General features: G+C 36.4%; 1 protein-coding gene across 1 annotated transcript in view; it reads left to right on the forward strand.

The window, feature by feature from the left end:
• The window catches only part of LOC150076876 (spectrin beta chain-like), an 800006-nt gene that overhangs the window by 76765 nt on the left and 701195 nt on the right, over positions 1 to 22046 (forward strand). The window contains exons 3-4 of the mRNA XM_090386889.1: positions 4890 to 5041; positions 18601 to 18774. Of these exons, the coding sequence (XP_090243015.1) occupies positions 4890 to 5041; positions 18601 to 18774 (326 nt within the window). The remainder of the gene's footprint in view (positions 1 to 4889; positions 5042 to 18600; positions 18775 to 22046) is intronic.

Here is a 22046-nt window from a genome sequence, read left to right on the forward strand (position 1 = left end):
TGCTGGAACGAGTACAGAGAAGGGCAACAGGGTTAGTGAACGGAACGAAGGGTTGCTCTTACGAAGAAAGGCTTAAGTTTTGCAAATTACCGTGTCTGGAGACTAGGCACCGGCGAGGTGATCTGATAGAGGTGTATAAAGCCTTGAATGGTTTGAGCATGCTCAATGCTGATGGGATACTGCCTCTTGCTCAGAATAATCACCTGAGAGGGCATAAATTCAAATTGAGGAAAGACAGATGTAGGATAGATGTGCGGAAATTTGCCTTTAGCCAGCGGATAGTTGGTTGGTGGAACAGACTTCCATCCCTTGTTGTGTGAAGTTGATAGCCTAAATAAATTTAAGGCTCAGCTGGACAGGTATTTCGAACGAATGGAGGGGTGAAGTGGAAGGGTTTTTTTTTTTTTTTTTGGCTGATGCTGCATAAGCTTGCTTTTTTGCATCATATGCTTCTACTAATGCTAATGCATACATTGGTTTACCTTCCCATTTTAACCAAAAATGGAAATGGGAATAGTAAAATAAATAAATAAATATTTTCTGTTTATCCTCCAGGACGACCAAACAGTCAGAGGAGTTCACAAAATAGACAGAATACAAGAAACAGCACTGTATTTAGCAGTCACGGGCTTGAACCCGGGTCACTCAGTGCACATGTACTTATGCACCCGTGTGCCTGACCACTCGACTACTGCGGCATAATGGCAAATGATGCAGGAAAGTAAGCTTACAGCATAGGCCAAAAAAAAAACCAGTTCAACCATCCTTATCCCTTCCAGAATTTGTCTAGTTTTTCCTTGAATTTATTAAAACCCATTCACTTCTGCAACAACAGTTGGAAGCATGTTACAACAATCAACAATTGGCTGGCTGAAGGCAAACTTCCACACATCTGTCCTCAACTTGAATTTATGCCACCACCTCATGTGTAGTGTGTAGTCTCAGCAAGTGGAAGAATACCATTAACATTCAGCTTACTCAATCCATTCAAGGTGTTAATCACCTCAATCAGATCTCCTCGCAGGTGCCTAGTCTTGAGATGCTGCAGTTTGCAGAACTGAAGTGTTTTTATAAGAGCACCCTTTTGTTTCAAGTTAAGAGCCTACTCAATTATTATTTAAATACAAGGTGGTTCATGGCTGACCTGGACTTCTCTTTTTACAAAAATCACATATATATATTGGAATCACCGATCTTATTATTCTTTTTCAAGATAAGTATCCTTATCCTACACTGATACATTTTTGGCATTGCCGTGGCAAGGCACTGATGTTGGCAGCATAGACAGAAGTAGGTGGATTGCAGAGATAATTTCTGCCCTCCCAAATACTCCATTAGTTCAAACAAGTGATGAATCACCCTTGTGTGAAAACCATGGGATTTTTTTCCCCTTCAGAGAATAGTTGATATTTGTACTAAAAAGAATTAGTAGTGAAAGTTTCATGGTAAAATTTTATATCATATCCAATCTTTACTATAAATCTAAGCTATATGGAGGGTGGCTTGTGATTTCCCAGCCTAAAGTTGCCATTGTCATCATCAAATTCAATATATGTGGACTTGCCTTGTCGTTCAGCAGCATGATTTCCTTTGACAGCTTTCCAGGCCTTTCCTTGTTCACCACACTGAGAAGCATATTTAAGGTGCATATCACAGTTTGTGTTTTCTAAAATCAATACAGTTACAATTATCAAAGTGATTAGTGTTCCTCAACTGCACAAGAATGTGTTGGTTTAGCAACTTCTTTACAGCATTTTGAAAACTTGAGCCACCAGTCATACATGCTTGCAACATGATTGGGTCTCTTTCCCATATTATGCACTTAACTTGGAGAATTTTAACCAGTGTCAGTTTCTCTTTTAACAGAAATTTGATGATTCAGTGCTGTTCTTCACTTGGAGTGATAGAGCTTGATGCCATTTGGTATTGCTTCTAATGTGTATGCAGAGGGCACAACTATATGTCAGCAACTGGTGCACATTTTCTGTTTATATGTATAATAATATGAAAGAGAAATTTTAATGCAAAAATAATCAACTGAAGTGTTCATTGTGCAAGATGCCAACCTAGATGAACAAGGGAAAGGAAAGTGGAAGTATAAGAAAGTATATGAAATATGCTAATGATTTGATTAATTAATGATATAATATCCATATTAATATGAATGATTATATATATATGTAGTTTAGTGATAAAAGTAATGGAGAGGAAGGGAAATAGTGAATAAATAGAAAAGGAATAACAAAATGAAATAAGTCAAAGGAAAAAAAAAATACAAATGCACTATAAAAGAAAAATTTATACAGTATACAAAAAAAGACCATCGTTGCATAACTTACAATCTTGGTGTCTTTTTCAAAGTGTCAACTATCAAATTGAATGAAAAAATGATATCTTGCCTCTATTATGGATATTGTCATCTTTTTCCTATAGTCTTTTTGGTTATCACCTTGAAGAGGACAAGGTTGCAAGACACTAGAACAGACAATATTCTTTTCTAGTGTATTTGTATCAATTTATTATTATTATTTTTTTTACTTTGACTTATTTCATTTTCTTACTCCTTCTTTATTTGTTTTCAGTTTATTCACTCTTTTATTTCCCTTTTTCTCCATTACTTTTATCACTAAACTAATATTCATCATGGTCATTGGGGTTTTCTGATAAGTGGCTCTAGTCCTTGAACCTTTTTCCTTATTTTTCTCTCACTTTTCTTATTACTCCTTTTTACACACACACTACAATTACTAACATTGATAAATAGACAACTAAATTGTGAATGTAGTGTAATTTTTGTGATTATGTGGCAGATAATAAGTATAGTATTTCATTCTTATGTAAGGCCTAGGATGAATATTATAGATTTGAATATCAATGCTGGGAAGCAAGTAAAATGGGACATCATTGATAAAGATGTATGTATTTATACATCTTTATCAATGCAAGCAGATAAAAATATAAAAGTAAGAATGCAAAATGTATGAATTTTTATTAATCCCGTAATATATTTCCACCCATACAGTTATAATTATCATCAGCTATTTCCAGTGATTCTCATAACTATATATATTAGCATTAGCAGGGCATATGATGCAAGAAATCAAGCTTATATAGCATCAGCCAAAAAAAAAAAAAGAGGAAAAAAAAAAATTCCCTTCCCATTTCATCCATCCATTCACTCCAGATGTTTGTCTCATTCTGCCTTGAACTTATTTAAGTTGCTGACCTCCACTACAACAGATGGACGTTTCTTCCAACTATCAACCACCTGCTGGCTAAAGGCGAATTTCCGCACATTTATTCTACAATTGTCTTTCCTCAATTTGAATTTATGTAATCGGAGCAAGAGGAATAATCCCATTAGCATTGTGCTTGCTCAATCCATCCAAGGCCCTATTCTCCTCAATTAGATCACTTCACAGTTTCCTAGTCTCCAGAAGCTGCAGTTTTCAGAACTTTATTCGTAAGAGCATCCCTTTGTGTTCCCCTCACCAGTCTCGTTGCCTTGGCGACTCCGTAGCCAGGTGGGAAGGAGCAGCAGTGCATAGCACACGCTTCTTGATTAGACTGGGGTTCGAGCCCATCACCACCAAATATGGAGGATGCGGAAAGGTCAGGGAATGACCACCGCATATCCCAGAGCAATATGGCCTTAGTTGCTAATGCTCCTAATAACCAAACAACACAACACACACCTCGTTGCCTTTCTCTGTACTCGTTCCAGCAACTCTGCATATTTCTTAAAATGACGCCTCCAGACCTGTATATAGTACTCAAGGTGTGGCCTTACCATTGCCTTATACAAGGGGACAATCACCTCCTTATCCCTGCTAGCAAAATTTTAGTTATCAAATTCGAGATATACGTTATCAAGTAATTCTATACCGTAATGGTCACAAAACTAAATTAGTTATATCCTTAGCTAAATACAAAAGACATGTGCCCAAAAAGTGATTAAAACTTTTTACGATTAAAACCATACTATTCTTCTACGCTATGATATTCTAGCCAAAACACCAATACGATAGCGGTAAGAGTAGTGAGTTGTAACTTACAGAGTCACTAGCTGAATTTTAAAATAATACGCTAATGAACAATACTAAGCCTATTTAATCTATTTGTAAATCTATTTGTCAATGTTAAACATTTTTATTTCAACATATTAATACAAATTAATGTTAACTAACCAAAAAATACAACAGATATATGCCCAAGAGGTAGTAGTAGTAATAGTGGCATGTGATGCAAGAAAGCAAGCATATATAAATCATGCTGCATTATGCAGCATTAGCCAAAAAAAAAAAAAAAAAATTTACACAATTCCCTCTAAATGTTTGTCCAGTTCCTCCTTAATTTATTTAACCTATCAACTATCACAATGACAGATGGAAGTTTGTTCCAGCAATTATCCGCCTGCTGGCTAAAGGTAAATTTCTGCACATCTATTCTACATCTGAAGGTGATTAAACCCTTCAGAATATTTAATTATTACGATTCAAATTTTACTATTCTTCTGAGCTACTGGTTACTCTACAATATAAAAGAATTCAGGTCAGCCTTCAACCAATGCCATATCTTTTAAAGGTTGATGAAATATACACGAGGCCAGTTTATTGGGTGTTGATGGCTGTTTATTAAAATTGCTGTGCTTTCCATTAGATATGGTGTAATATTTCATTGTGAAACTTGAATTCTTTTTAGTACAAGCTATCTACTTTCAGAAAACAAAATTCACTAGTCAACTGTTTAATGAGTGCTTTAGTAGAAATCAAATTTTTTATTTCAACTTTAAATTTACTTAAGTTTTAACTAATAATTATTGGTGGAAAAAGAAATTGTAGTAAAACATTCTAGCTAGAGTTGGATTAATTTAATTAATCTTGTTACAGATGAAAGAGAAGCTGTCCAGAAGAAAACATTTTGTAAGTGGGTCAATTCTCATCTAGTTAGAGCAAACTGCCGTATTACTGATTTGTATACTGACCTTAGGGATGGAAAAATGCTTATGAAGTTATTAGAGATATTATCTGGTGAAAGGCTGGTGAGTACATGTTATTTACAAATTATCTGATATTTTACAAATCAAATAAAAGAGTGACTGCTGAATAATAATCAGTATTCACTATGATACATAGTTCTAAATCTGAGTACATTAATGTCCCCCCCACTACATTATTAAACATATCGAGATGTTACTAGATATTCATCTGTGTAGTAGTATGTGTGTAGTAGTAGTGGCAAATGGTGCAAAAAAGCAAGCTTATATAGCGTCTCACACACACACACACACACACACACACACACACACACACACACACACACACACACACACACACACACACACACACACACACTTCTCCCATCCATACTCTCCAAGAATTTGTCTAGTTCTTCCTGTTGAAGGCGAATTTTCTGCTCATCTATCCTGCAACCATTCTTCCTTACTTAAATTTGTGCTCCCTTGCTGTGTAGTCTCAGCAAGAGGAAGATTGCTATTCACATTTAGCGTATTCAATCCATTCAAGGCCTTAAACATGTCACTCAGATCACCCTGCAGGTGCCCAGTCTCCAGATGCTTTAATTTGTAGAACTGAAACCTTTCTAGGTAAGAGCATCCTTTTGTTCCCTTCTCTGCACCTGTTCCAGCAGATCTACATTCTTCCTGAAGTGAGGCCTCCAGACCCGTATACAATACTCAAGATGTGGCCTTGTACAAAGGGAAAATGACCTCCTTATCCATGCTAACAAAGTTTCTGTATATCATTGACAAAACCCCATGAGCTTTTCAGGTGGCGTGTCTGCACTGCTCAGAAAATTTAATATTGGTTTGGACAATTACCACCAGGTCTTTTTCATTTTCCACTACCCTGAGTGTAGAACCATACAGTTGATAAGTTAATGTGGGTTTACTGCTACCTATATGCAGTATCTTGCATTTGTCAATGTTAAACTTCAGTTGCCATTTCTCAGCCCATTAACCCAACTTTCCTAGATCTTGTTGCAGTAGCTCACCCGATTACTGTCAAGTACCCTGCAAGCTTTGTATCATCTACAAACTTTTATGTACCTTCATCAGTATCATTAATAAATATTGAAAACAACAGTGGGTCTAGCATTGAGTGCTGGGGAACTCCATTGATAACTTTAGTCCATAAAGTGCAGTGCCCATTGATAACCATTCTCTGTCTACTTCCACTTAACCATCCCTTTATCCATAGCAGTGACTTACCCTTAAACACCACATTGCTCCAGTTTATACAGCAGTCTTTTATGTGCAACAGTATCAAAAGCCTTCCTGAAATCCAAGTATATATGGCATCAAATTTATTTTTTGCATCCAGTTCCTTGGTCGCTTCATCATAGTAACCTATCAGACAAGACTGCCCTTTAACAAATCCATGCTGTGAGTGCAGTATAATTATATTCATGTTCAAATGGACCTGCATTACTTCTTTAACCAGTGACTCCATTATTTTCCCTTGAACAGATGTTAAGCTAACAGGTCTGTAATTATTCATGTCACCTTTTGATCCCCCTATATCAATTGGGGATACATTTGCACATCTCCAGTCCATAGGTACCTCTCCTGAATCCAAGGATGCTCTAATAATTATGGCTAAAGACTTGCTTACCTCCTTTGCTGCCTGTCTTAGTATGATTAGATAGATCCCATCCACCTCTGGTGCCTTTTTTGTGTTCAACTTCAACAATTTCTCCTGCATTTTTCTTTCAGTTATCCCAAATTCATTTAGCTCTCCATTAGAGTTTAATAAACTTCACCTAAAGAATTCTTTATGTGTGAATGTAGATGCAAAATACCTATTCAATTTGTCAGCAACTTGAGCAGGATCATCAGCAGTTAACCCATTGATCTCAAATGGCACAATGTGAATCAATCACTTCCTTCTACTGTTAATATGAGCATAGAAGTCTGTGCTGCTTTTCTTTGCATTTTTTGCCAGAGACTTCTCATAATCTGCCTTAGCTTGCCTAACCTCCTTTGTGACTTGATTACAGATTAATTTATATCTACCATTCATCTGATATTGGAATCATCTGATAATTTATATGCATCCCGTGCACTTTTTCTTCTCTGGCACTTGTCTCAGTAGTTCATGTGTACATATTCAGCATCAAGCCCTTTGTTCAGTTTTAGCTGCAATAATTTCTCTTCCACCTTCCTTACTTTCTCTTATTATTAAGTTGTTTAATTCCCAATCAGTATCAAATAGTGACTGCTAACTCATCTTTAAAAAGTTCTTCATGTGTAGATTCAGAATATTATTGGGTTTGTCAGCAATCTGTACAGAATCATCAGCAGTCATACCATTGATGTCCAGTGGATCGATGTGATTCTCCCTTCTCTGTGTATTGACACGGAGAATTCCTTGCTGCTTTTCTTTGCACTCTTATCCAAATACTGCCCATAATCTACTTTATTAGGCATTAGTTTGTACTTATTGCACAACTCTGTATCCTTTCACAATTTATGATTACATCATGTATTTTCTTTCCTGTCACTAAGTTCATCAGTTCTTATGTCATCCATTTCATTCAAAATCTTGAACAATATCTCATAGTGGCCTCTCTGATTACTCCTTTGAATGCTGTCTATTTGGAATGTTCACTCTTTTCAGCGGCACTATAATAACTTTTAACATCAGTTGTTAAGTGTTCAAGTGCCACAGAAAAGAGGTTAAAAAATGTTTAAGCCCATTATAAACTCTTTACAAAAACTTTTCCCTTTATCCTTGACAGTAGTTATTTCTTTTAATAAATCCCACATTAATATGCTATAATTACTGCCACCTAAAGGTTCCTTTCTTGAAGATTCTTAATACATAATATATCATTGCTGATAACCAGAGAGGAATGCTGCTTTCTCTTGTTGCTTCTCTAATATGGTGTTAAAAAAAAAAGCAGTCATCCAACAAAACCTCAATTCCTATGTTTATTATCATTAATACAAATAAGTACACAATATCCCTGTGTGTGTGTGTGTGTGTGTGTGTGTGTGTGTGTGTGTGTGTGTGTGTGTGTGTGTGTGTGTGTGTGTGTGTGTGTGCACGCGGCCACCCGCCCGCCCTTAAAAGAAAATTGTTCTACAACATCACCAACTTTTTCTCCTGGTAAACATACATCTATTACTACTGTTGCTACTTATTGCTGGATACCAGAAATTACTAGATACCTCAGCAATTTCTGGTAACTGATGTTCTTTGCACTTTGTGTTAAGTTTTATTGCTTATTGTTCTTAATTCTGTTTAAAGTTTAAACTTCTGTGGGCCTAAATATTATTTACAGTCAACTGTGGGAGAATTTAGTTGCAGTACTGATATATGAGAGTCCAAGGTCTCAATTTTAAGTGGGATAAATTGTCACAAAGATTGTCGTCATGTCACTGGTGACATGTTTACAGTCTTCATGGATGATTTTCATGTTTGAAATGTGTTATATTTCAGTTGTTACTTGAAATGGAAGATTTCCAGGAAGAAATGAGTAAATTATCAACTGCATACTATGATCTGAGGTATGTGTTACTATTTGGTTAATGTATTAAACCTCAGAGCATGGAACCTATGTTGTATTTCAAGTTTTATTAAAATCCATAGGGAAATAAGTAAAGTAACATTACAAAAGTCAAGTGAATATTATGTTGAGATATATGCAGTGAAGTGAAGAGTTACTATTATATATTTACTAGTTAATTTATTAATAATTAACTGGCAATAAGTTAATTAGGTATTTACTTTTTTTTCACTTCTGTTAATCCCAGAAAATGTTGAAGAATTTCTTTTGGACTAAATGACCTTTTGTGACAGTGATATTGCAAAGACAGCTGTCACTGAAGTACTAAGAAAATAGCACAAAATGTTTCTCTCCGTTATGTACATATTTTTTTATTTGGAAATGAACATAATTAAACCAGCATAGGTTTTGAATGCTTTATTGTCTTCAAATAACAAAAATTTGATTCTCTTGAACTTCTTCAGACCCCTAAATGTCTGGCAGCCTCCCATGAAATTTGTAACTAGCTACAGTTCTGCCTGGGATAGAGGAAAAGATCTCCAGAATAACTGATATCAGGTTCAAGTGTTTTCACAGAAAACAGAAAAATTGAAGCGGATCCTTGAGACTATATTCTAGCTATAGGCCACAGATTAAGAGAAAATTTGAGGAAGCCTGTCAGCAGAGTCCAAAGAGTAATATCAATATGAGCAAGGGAGGATAGCCCTCCCAGCTTTCCTTGTTCTCCAGCCTCCACTTTTCTCCAATTTCCATCTTGTCAGGCACTGCCTGACTAGATACATAGAGGGAGAGTTCCACACAGCTTGGAAACCCTGGAGATCTCACAGACTAACTGCAAAGGCAGAGGGGTGGCTAACTTGCATCCACTGATGGACTCGCCCACAACAGCCTCTCCTGTATCCTTAGCATTAGCAAGGGCACAAGATGCAAGAAAGCAACATCAGCCAAAAAAAAAAAAATTCCTTATTTCACCCATCCCCTCACTCCAAATGTTTGTCAAGTTCTGCCTTGAATCTATTTAAGCTATCAACTTCTACAATGACAGATGGATGTTTGTTGCAGCAATCAACCAACTGCTGGCTAAAGGCAAACTTCCTGACATCTATCCTACAACTGTCTTTCCTCAATTTGAATTTATGCCCTCTCAGGTGATTATTCTGAGCAAGAGGAAGAATCCCATCAGCATTGAGCATGCTCAAACAATTCAAGGCTTTATACACCTCAATCAGATCACCTCGCAGGTGCCTAGTCTCCAGACACTGTAATTTGCAAAACTTAAGCCTTTCTTCATAAGAGCAACCCTTTTGTTCTGTTCACTAATTTTGCTGCCCTTCTCTGTACTCGTTTCAACAGCTCTACATCCTTCTTAAAATGAGACCTCCAGACCTGTATACATCAAGGTGTGGCCTGACCATTGCCTTATACAAGCGGATTATCACCTCCTTATCCCTGCAGGAAAAATTCCTGTATATCATTGACAAGAGACCATGAGCTACTCTTGCAGACCATCTGCACTGCTCAGAAAACTTCATATCTGCCTGCTCAATTACCCCAGGTCCTTTTCATTCTCTACTACTGTCAGTGTGGTACCATAGAGTTGATACGTTACTCTGTGATTACTGCTTCCCATATGTAGTACTTTACATTTGTCAATGTTAAACTTCATTTGCCACCTCTCAGCCCATCTGCTCAACTTTTCTAGATCCTGTTCAGCAGTGTACTGTCATTAGTGTCATTAACAACCCTGCCAACCTTTGTATCATCTGCAAACTTGGACATTAAGTCTGATATACCATCATCAGTATCATTTATAAATACAGAAAACAACAATGGACCCAACACTGAACCCTGAGAGACCTCACTAATAACATTAGTCCATGAAGAGCAGTGTCCATTGATTACCAATCTGTCTTCTCCCACTCAACCATCCCTTTATCCATAGTAGCAATTTGCCTCCAATGCCACACTTCTCCAATTTGTGCAGCAGTCTTCCATGCAACAGTATCAAAGGCCTTTCTAAGATCCAAATATGATATCAAAGTTATTCTTTGCATCCAGTTCCTTTGTGACTACATCATAGTATCCAATCAAATTAGTCAGAGAAGATTTCCCCTTAACAAACCCATGCTGTGTCCAAGCTATAACTGAAGTCTTGTCTAGATGATCCTGCAATGCTTCTTTAACCAGTGCCTCCATTAATTTCCCTGGAACAGAAGTTAAACTAACAGGTTGTAATTACCTGTGTCTCCCTTTGATCTTCCTTTGTGGATTGGGGTCACATTTGCACATCTCCAGTCCATGGGTACTGAGTCCAGGGAAGCTCTCATAATTAGGGCTAAGGTTTTGTTTAATTCCTTTGCCGCCTCATTTAATATAAATGGATAGATTCCATCCACCCCAGATGCCTTTCTTGTGTTTATCTTCAACAATTTCTCCTCCACTTTACTCTCAGTTATTACAAGATTATCTAGCTTACTGCCAGAGTTGAATACACCTCTGGCATTCCCCTCCCTGAATAACTCCTCATGTGTGAATGTAGATGCAAAATATTCATTTAGTTTGTTAGCTACCTGAGCAGGATCATCAACAGTTGAACCATCGATATCAAGTGGACAAATCTGATTCATCCTCTTCCTTCTAGAGTTTACATAAGTAAAGAACTCTTTGCTGTTTTTCTTTGCATCCTTTGCCAAAGATTTCTCGTAATCTGCCTTTGCCTGCCTAATCTGTTTTGTAACTTGGTTACAGACTAGCTTATATCTATCATAGGCTTCTGTGTCGCATGTGAATTTGTATGTATCCCATGTATTTTTCTTCTCTGTCACATGTCTAATTAGTTCATCTGACATCCATTTAGGCCTATATCTTGAACAACATTTCTTTGTTGGTATGAAAAGCCTAGTAGCTTCCAAGATTAATTCTTTGAATGCTTCCTATTTTGAATTTGCTGTTGGTAACATTATCAGTTGGTCCCACTGTATAGAATTTAAATACTGTCTTAGACCACCGTAGTCGCCTTTACAAAAGCAAAAACCCTACCCTTTACCCTTGATGGTAGTTACCTCTTTGAGTAAATCCCACTTCAGTACACTGTTATTACTGCCACCTAGTGGTTCCTTTATCTGCAGATTCTTGATGCATGAAGAATCATTAATCAAATCAAGAATATTACTCCCTCTAGTTGCCTCCCGAACATGTTGCTGTAGAAAACAATCATCCAGTAAATCCATAAAACCTCGCTAGTGTGTGAGTGACCAATCCACAAATTCCAGTCAATCTCTGGGAAATTAAAATCCCCCATTATAAGACACTCTGATTTACTGGCCCACTCTATTTCTCTGCATAATTGCTGATTATGCTCATCAGATTCATTTGGCCTATAACACACACACCTACTCTAATTTTCTTTTCCCATTGCTTATGTCACACCAAACAGACTCAACATTGCATTTTCCACCAACATCAATTGGATGCACTTCTTTAGATTTTGTGTTTCTTAACTAACAGCATAACCCCTCCTCCCTTTTTGTCCTGTCTATCCTTTCTGTACACATTGTATTCCCCAAATTCCAGTTCTGTACTGCTTATGTCTGTGTGACACTGTCTCTGATATTCCAACAGTATCTGCCTTCAATGTCTTGACTAGCACTTCAAGCTCATTGAATTTATTAATGCAAGTATACATGCACCTGTTTCTACTCTTAGTTACCCTAACACAGCCCCTGTATTTACTTGTTCCACTATGACTCCCAGCAGTCCTGGAAATCCCCATTGCCTTGCTTTCCAGGCTGCTGCTCAATTGCATTTCAATAGAAGTAGCGCAAGAATCACTTTTACCTCTGCCAGTGGCTACTGTTAATCTATTAGTCCATGTATCTCCCCAAGCTAGCAGTTTTCTGACCCACCTAACTCTGCCTCGATAGCATCAGCAAATATTCTTGCACCCTTTCTATTTAATTGTATCCCATCCCTATAGAAGCAGTCTCTCCTGTTAACAAGGGCAATCCAGGCTGAAAAAAATTGTACCCCTTGAGCCTTGCACAATCTCTCCAGGGCCAAATTGATTGACAAGGCTCTCGTCATATACTCCCTCCTATCGTGTCTGGGCAGAATTGCAGACACTTTCACATTCAAACCTAACTTGCAACTTCTTTTCAACCTTACCTGTACTTGTTGAGTAAATCTGCAGATCTCTTACTCCTAATATCATTAGTGCCTTCATCAAATCCAACCGAAACAAAGGATATTATCCAAGTTATCAGTGTCAAGGCTGTTCCAGTGAAATTCAAACAAAAATGACTGCAGGCAGCATGAGATGTGCTTATCACTTTTTCTGTCTTGTTAGTTGTCTTAAAGGTCTCAAAGAACAGATAATAAATGTGACTATGTTTATACATAACCATGTTAATTACAAAGTCTCTATTTGTTATGGTCTGTATTTCTAAATTTAATACACTCAGTGTGAAGTGATCCTCTTATTATCAAAAAAAAAAGAATTATTAATTTTTTTAAATAAAAAAAAAATAATAAAAAAAGTATTTTCTTCATAGATAATTCACAGATAATTTTAAAAGTTGCTATTAAATCGAACAGAGAAAACAATATATTCTGTCAGTGGAGGAAGGGGTGACTTTTTTCACAGTGTTTTGCTAAACATTTGGAATTCTATTTTACATCGATTAACTGAATCCTTTTCTCACAGCAATCATATGAACAACATACAGTATTTAGTCATTCAGTTAAAACACTGGCAAATATTCTGTTAGTGTGCAGGCACGAACACTTCACTTCTTCACCTGATGTATGTGCAAAACATTATTGCATTTTCAGCTATATTATAGTAATACAAAATAGATAATTAACATAATATAATACAATGCTATAGACACTATTTAATATAATAAAATAAATTTTAGCTGATTTAAGTAATAATACTGGATTCAAAATTTAACATGCAGCAATAAAATAAAATATTAAAACCGGATATGGTAATCCAGTGTTGTTTGCTTTTCTAAATCCACTGGTTTGGAGGAAGGAAGCTCAGCACTGGTATCCCTAGGGATGGTAACTTTCCTAGTGATTGCTGTTTCCTTGTTGCTAATAGACCAACCTAACCTGACTATCATATGTTGCAAAATGTGATACCACACTTCATACTGGCTTGGCAGTTTTATTCAACATGGACACAAAAGTTAATGTGAAGGGATTCTTCTGATCTTCATGTGACACACATGCGTACTTGTGTGATGTTTTATATCTGAACTGAAACAAGTTTTAACAAAAAAAAACAGTGAAACAAGTTTATATAATATGTGTTATTTGTGGCTAAATATGTGTCTGCTTCTGAATGGTTATGAAGTCATGGCTGTTTGAAATTAAAAAACTGCCTATGGAGTTTTCAGTGATAAAAAAAAATAAAGTAATAAATAAGAATAAGGTCGATACATATTCATATTAGATGCATGTTTGCTTATTCTTATGTTAATTTTAATATATAATAATAAAATATAATAGTAAATATAATATAATCGTAATAAAAATAATAAGGAATAAAATTAAGCAGACACTTATCCTAAGTATATATATATTTGCGTATTTTTTATTTTTTTGTCATTGAAAACTCTATAAACATTTTTTTAAAATTCTATAACCATTTGGAATTAGACATATTTATTTGAATTCCCCCCCCCCCATTGTTTTCAGGACCTGAATCACATTTGAAAGTACAACCTACTATGTATGGGACACCATGTATTGTGTGTATATTTTGTTTGAATTGATGAAGAATTGCTACTAGGAATATTTTTAGACTTAGTATCTCTGTAATATGCTAATTTTAGCATGAATCTCAATGAAACGATTTTTTTCCCTTGGTTAATATATATGAAGTAGTTTGGAGTCTTAGTTTTGAAAATATGATATATGGAAAACTTAAGTATTACTTAAAATATATATATATATGAAACTATAATAGAGAGAGGTTATACACTGATGAGCCAAAACATTGATCAGCGAGTCGTTATGCAGATCGAAGCAATTGCAGGTGAACTACGGTGCATGCACAGGTCGGGATAGGGTATAAAAAATATCTGATACTCAGCTCTGTTAATCAGTGTTACTCTTGTTCTTCAGATGGGAAAGGCAGCAGATTTAAGTGAGTTTGACAAAGGCCAAATTGTAATGGCCAGACGACTGGGTCAGAGCATATTCGAAATGGCACGGCTGGTGGGGTGCTCACAGTCAGCCATGGTTAGTACCTTCCGAAAGTGGTCCAAGGAGGGGAAACCCACGAACTGCCGGCGAGATGTTGGACGACCATAGCTCATCAATGCTCAAGGTGAGGGCTCTCTCGAATGGTACGTGGCAACAGAAGGGTGACTATAGTGCAACTTGCCGGTAATTGGAATGCTGGTGGCGGGAGTAATGTGTCACAACACACAGTACATAGAACCCTGCTGAAAATGGGGCTGCATAGCTGCAGGTCAATGTGAGTGCTCATGCCACGGTTCACCGGCGACAATACCTACAATGGGCACACAAGCATCGAAACTGGACCTTGAGTGATTGGAAGAAGTTTTCCTTATATTGTCTGGTCTGTTGAATCATGTTTCCTGTTGCATCATGTGTGCAGCCGGATAGGTGTGTGTGTGTTGTTTACCTGGGGAAGTGATGGTGCCTGGATGCATCGTGGGATGAAACCAAGCCGGTGGCAGTGGTGTCATGCTTTGGGCGAAGTTCTGCTGGGATACCTTGGGTCCAGTCATCCATGTGTTCGGCACTCTGATGTCTACCACCTACCTAACCATCGTTGCTGACCAGGTACACCGTTTCGTGGCAACGGTCTTCCCCTCTGGCGGTGCCGTCTTTCAGCAGGATAATGTGCCATGTCACACCGCCCAGATTGTTCGAGACTGGTTCGTGGAACATCAGGAAGACTTCCAGGTAATTGCCCTGGCCTCCAAATTCCCCAGATATCAATCCCATCGAGCATCTGTGGTTTGTTGGAACAGCAACTCCAATCTGTGGCATCTCAACCACGGACCTTATAGGAGTTAAAGGATCTGCTGGTTACGTGTTGGTACCAGATACCACAAGACACATTTAGAAATCTTGTAGCGTCCATGCCTTGCCAAATACGAGCTGTTTGGGCTGCGCGTGGAGGACTAACATCATATTAGGTAGGTGGTCATAATGTTTTGGCTCATCGGTGTATGTACAATGAACTGTAGATTGGTCATAGCTTGTAGTTGATCTCTTCAGTGGTTATTAAATTCCATTCTCTTAAGTTTTATTTGATTTTATTGGCCTTTCTATTGGTTTATTTGAAATTTTGATGTTTCTGACTTAAGTAGAATGTTCTGTCCTATTTTGTTCTAGCAGCCACTAATTATTCAAAATGTTCCTGGAATTTTACTATTAAAGTTTGAGTGAAAGGTTGGGTGATTTAGAGGTGATTAGGTACTTACTAACCTAATCACCTTTAAAGTACCTTGCTTCATCAGTCTTCCCAAGCTTTGAAACTTTCTTTAAAATCATGTTTTTTAGCTTATGTAGGGCTGCTTCGACATTTTCTTTGACATCCACTGTAGTGAAATGATGACCCTGAAGCACCATTTTCAATTTAGGGAACAGCCAGAAATCAGACAGTGCAAAGTCTGAGTAGTAGGGACTGCTGCATGACTGATTTTTTTTTTTTTTTTTTTTTTTTCCATAGCTAAAAACTGCAGAACTGCCTTTGCTGTGTGACTGGGTGCATTGTCATTGTCAGGAATCGGCCATTTGTCTGTTTCTGAGGTCGCCTTCACCTCACATTCTCACGAAAACTTGTCAAAACTTCAGCGTAAGCAAAGTAATGATTCTCTTCCCTAGTCGCAAATTCGTGGTTCACATGTCATCATTGTAAAAAGGATGGGGACATATTTGTGTGAATCATTCAGATGATTCCACCTTAGTCTCAGGTTAGTAGGCAAACACCCAACTCTCCTCCCCAGATGATTTTTCTTAGAGATCTTGGATATTGTGTAGCTTTTTCAAACAAATCACCTGTGATGGCTTTCCTGCAGTCTATTTGATCATCCAGCACCAGGTGTAGAACAAACTTTGCACACATGCAATGCATCCCTAAGTCTTGCATCAGGATTGTGTGTATACTGAGCCTACAGACAGTCCAATTTCATGAGTAATTTCAAAAACAGTCATTCACCTAACATTTTGCACGGGTTTTTTCAGTTTTGTGACATTTCATTGTTTCGTGATGTTGAAGGGTGTCCACTGTGAGATTCATTTTCTATGTGTTTTTAAACTGATTAAACCACTTATAAATTGCTGTTTTCTTCAACGTATCATCTCCATAAACTTTCTGTAATTCTTGCAGCATCCCTGTAGCGCTTTCCTAAGTTTAAAGACAAACTTGATGTTATCATGCTATTTGAACTGACATTCCACAATCAATCTCAGCTGTGATACATGAGTGAAGTGGTCGATAGATTAATGTCATTACTTATCACATTCCAATACAGTAGTATTAATTATCTTCATTACTAGCTGGTGTTATATCGAGGGTTTAGTGTCAAACTACAAAATCATTTTGTGGTAAACTGTTTTGTAATTAAATAAGAAAAAGTCATTTGACATTTTTTTTGGTTTACTAGAAATGTGCTTATAGCCCAAACTAACTTCTAAAGTACTAGATAGATACAGCTGTGTGACATGATATGCATTGTTATTTGTATAAAGTGAAACTAAAGTTGTCTCAAAACAAAAATGCAATTTTGTAGTTAACATTGTTTGACACTAAATCCTCGATATATATACATTTATAGGAATGTTAAATTTAGGAATTAATAGCTTTTCTACAAATATTATATATATACACACGCACAATAGAACCCGGATAAGAAGATTTCCCCTGTACTAGGTTTGTTTTTAAGTCCTAATTTCAACTCTGTATGTTGTAATGTATTATTTTTATGGGTAAAAAGTTTTCCCACATAAAAAGTTCATGATAAAGAATACACAGTGTATTATTATAATGACGTTTCCCACTTAATACGTTTTTTAAATATAGAAATTATTTATTTTTAATATTAAAAAACATTAAACGATATAAACATTTGGTAATCGAACAAGTTAGTGTCAAGCACGATTTTAATTCGTAGTAAACCCAGAGTAGGTGAAATGGCATTTTTTTATATCTCATATTATGAATGCCTTCACAGTGAGTTGCCCTGATATTGCACTACCTCCAATAAACAATGCTTCGCCAATGGAGAAGACAAATGTTACTTATTCTCGGCGGATACCATCACCACCACCCAGGGGTTGTGGGGTGATGGTATCTGCCAAGAATTCATTGTTGAAGTGTTGCCTATTTGAGAATCCATTGTCGGAGCATTGCTTATTCGAGGTAGTTCAATATAAGGGCAATTCGTTGTAGCATTCACAATATGAGATTTAACAAAAATGATGCCTTTTCACCTTTTCCCGTGGTTTACTGTGAACTAAAACGATGCCTGGCACTAACTTGTTCGAATAGTGAATTTTCCGTAGTGTGAGGCTTTCAGCGCTAAAACATTTTGATATGATGGAAGTGACAATTGCAGTTGTTTTCATCGATATCCAAATTGGATACATAGACCATGTTAAGCATTAAGTTCTGATGGTTGTGGACAGTTCTGAATTAATTAATAGATTGTTGCTCTGTCTTATTGTAATTGTGACCTTTTAAGGTATGTTGAAACTCCAAAGGAGCTCATTCTTCCAACTTGGTAATGAACAGAATGTTGAGCAATTAGAAATCCTCAGTTTAAAAATGTTTCCATAGGCAGAGTAAAATATTTATAAATTCTGAAATAGTACTTAAAAATCATCTTTAACTTATGTGTGTGTATCTTTTCATTTTTATTTGTGTAGTTAATATTTCATACCATTAGGTCATTTTCCCTTCTAAGACGTTTTCCCAGTCCCTTGAAAAACTTCTTATCCGGGTTCTACTGTATATATGTATTGCGCATGTAAAATTATTTGGAGAAAGACCAGTATACATTTAATTCCATTTTTATTATTTTATAGCCAAGGCCAACTAAGGGAAAAATGCGAATTCATTGTTTAGAAAATGTAGAAAAAGCTCTCCAGTTTCTAAAAGACCAGAGAGTTCATTTAGAGAACTTGGGTTCCCATGATGTTGTAGATGGAAGTCCTCGATTGACACTTGGATTAATGTGGACCATTATTCTTCGTTTTCAGGTAGTTATATTCAGCTTAAGTGAAGGAACATTGAGAATAAATTATTTGAATTCACTTAATTTTTGTTGCAATAAAGGAAAAATCATACATCCCCTCCAGTTTTTTGCCAATTAGATTTCTTCATAATTGTCTGTTAATAGATACAATTTAATAGACATACATTATTTATAGTAGTTACATAAAAAAAAGTTTGTCTATGCAACTAATATGAGTAGTCTAATCCCATTTTATTTGAAAAATTATATTTTTATATAATGTAAATTTAATAAATTTCATCACATACCTTTTTATAATATTAATTGGTTGTTTCATTGAAATTCCATTAATAAAAACTTTATGTGCATGTTATTTTAAGTGAAAGAATTATACTATGTACTAAGGAATGGATGGTATGTAAGAATACAGAAAAAGTCAACACAGTCTTTGCTATTATTTTATATTTCCTCTTTTCTAGTGATTAAAAATGAATTTTTAATCAGTAGCAAAGAGGGAATATAAAATAATTGCAAAGCATTATATGTGGTGAATTCCAAGAGCGAGCATGCTTGTGCTGTTCTTGTCCTTTCGTGTTTAATTTTCTACTAATGGAGAAGGAAGCTGATTTTTTTAATGCTCTTTGGCTTCAGATTTTATTCAGAAATGTGCTGAATAAAATCTGAAGTTCCTTAACCCAAGACTTTTTTTTACGTTGTGCACTGTAGTATTTTTCTTACTGCTAAAGTTGACCTCATTTGTTGCTGGGTGCCATAATGCTGGCATCTAGCATTGATTGTAAGCATTGTTTTTCAACCATATTACATTTCTTCTACCCTGCTTATGATTAAAAATTTGTTTTTCACACATACATAGTATTTATGTTGACATTTCCTGTATTATCATATATTTGTAGTGATGATATAGTCATTTTCATTCACATTATTTATATTTCTTTATTTCAGGACTTGAAAATGACAGTTTTGGTTAGGTGTTTGGTAATGAGTTGGTTTAGCAATTAATTTTTCCAGTATATCCTTGTTAATTTTACATTGGATTATTTGTAATGCACATATTCTGAAGTTCCAACCATTCCCTGACCAACAATATTATTCTTTATATGCATTTTTGTATAGATTATTTGATACATGTCTGCAGTGAAATTTGAAGCTTATTCTGACAACTTGTGAGTAGCTTATACAGGGTGATTCAGGTGTAATAGTAAATATTTTGGGAGGTTATAGTATCGATTATTCTGAGTAAACGTGTCCAATTCTCAATGGATACGGAGCTGTAGCTGTTTGAAACTGGTGCACACAGCTCCCTGAATCAGATGTGACCAAGAAGCAGTTATAACCTGATGCTGTTTGGTGTTAGAAGTGTTGTTAAGAATGCCGCACATCTTCACACGTGCGGAATATGCTGATATGGTGTTTGTCAACGGTTTTTATGGTGAAAGTGCCACTGCTGCTTGTAGAGAATACCGTCGACAGTTTTCTAACCACAGAATACTGGTTCAAGAGCGTTTGCTAGTGTTTACACCAAATTGTGTGAGACTGGTACAGTTCCTAGCCCTCATATTTCTTATGTGCAAATGAACAAAATGTGGATGAAATAGAACACATTCTTCAGTCAGTAGAATGTAGTACAAGAGTATGGTGAACATTACGTGAGTATTGCTTGTATCATCCAGGTTGAGACCATCATCAGGTTGTGGTCTGAGGTGCCTAGAAGACCACTCACTTCAACCATGTATTTAAGAAGGATATTTCTGAGAAAAAGATCAAGAGTTGGCTGTGTGGTTGGGATTGTCTGGTAGGTAAATTAACAATCTGTGCGCAGTCATTAGTAATTGGAAAAGCCTCAGCATCTTGACCAGCTGGATCTGTGTGATTAGAAAATGGAAAACAGCCGAAGTTGTGAATATTAAAATCACCAAGAAAAATTACTTCCCTATTAGGATAGAGTGGAGAAAGTCAAGTTTCAAATAAAGGAAGTTGGAGTTCCCAATGATTGCTGGAGTTGGGAGAACGATAAAGGCAACAGATGAATTTGACAGAATAGGATAGAGAGAGATTTTAAGCCAGAGAAGATTGAAGAGAGAAGATTCCAAATTACCAAGTCCAAGACAGGGAATATTGAATTGGATACATGCACAAGGATTTCTTTACTTATATAAACTCTAAAAGGAAGGGGATGAATCTGATTGGTCCACTTGATATCGATGGTTCGACTGTTGATGATCCTGCTCAGATAGCAAACAAACTGAATGATGATTTTGCATCTACATTCACACATGAGGAGTTATTAAGGATTGAAAATGCCACAAGGTTATCAAATTGTAACAGGGTGCTTAATGATTTTGTAATAACTGAGAACAAAATGGAAGAGAAATTGCTGAAGTTAAACATACGAAAGGCACCTAGGGTGGATGGGATCTATCCAGTTATATTAAAGGAGCCGGCAAAGAAAGTAAGCAAGCCCTTAGCCATAATTATGAGAGCATCCTTGGACTCAGGGGAGGTCCCCACTGACTGGAGATGTGCAAATGTGTCCCCAATTCACAAAGGGGAGGATCGAAGGGTGACAAGAGTAATTACAGACCAGTTAGTTTAACTTCTGTTCCGGGTAAAATAATGGAGTCACTGGTTAAAGATGCATTGCAGGATCATCTAGACAAGACTGCAGCAATAATTCAGACACAGCATGGGTTTGTTAAGGATAAGTCTTGTCTGACAAATTTGATTGGTTATTATGATGTGGTTACAAAGGAACTGGATACAAAATATTATTGTGATATGTACTTGGATTTCAGGAAAGCTTTTGACACTGTTGCACATGGAAGACTACTGTACAAATTGGAGAGAATGGTATTAAGGGTAAGTTGCTACAATGGATGAAAGGATGGTTGAGTGAGAGAAGACAGAGGGTGGTAATCAATTGGTGCTACTCTTCGTGGACTAATGTTATTAGTGGAGTCCCACTGGGTTCAGTGTTGGGTCCACTGTTGTTTTGTATATTTATCAATGAGATAGTATGAATCAGAGCTGTAATACTCAATATGTTCTATGTTGATAATAATATTAGTAAATTAATAAGAGGAGATTACCTCAATATAGTACGTGGAACACTTCCGTACACTCTTATTAATTTACTAATATTTATCAATGATATTGATGAAAGTATATCAGTCTTAGTATCGAGTTTTCAGATGATACAAAGGTTGGTAGGGTTGTTAATGTCAGTAATGGCAATGTGTTACTGCAACAGGATCTAGAAAATTTGGGCAGATGGGCTGA

Source organism: Mastigoproctus giganteus, chromosome 12 (assembly GCF_048544385.1).
Source record: "Mastigoproctus giganteus isolate SK-2022 chromosome 12, ASM4854438v1, whole genome shotgun sequence".
In the NCBI taxonomy this organism is placed as follows: Eukaryota; Metazoa; Arthropoda; class Arachnida; order Uropygi; family Thelyphonidae; genus Mastigoproctus; species Mastigoproctus giganteus.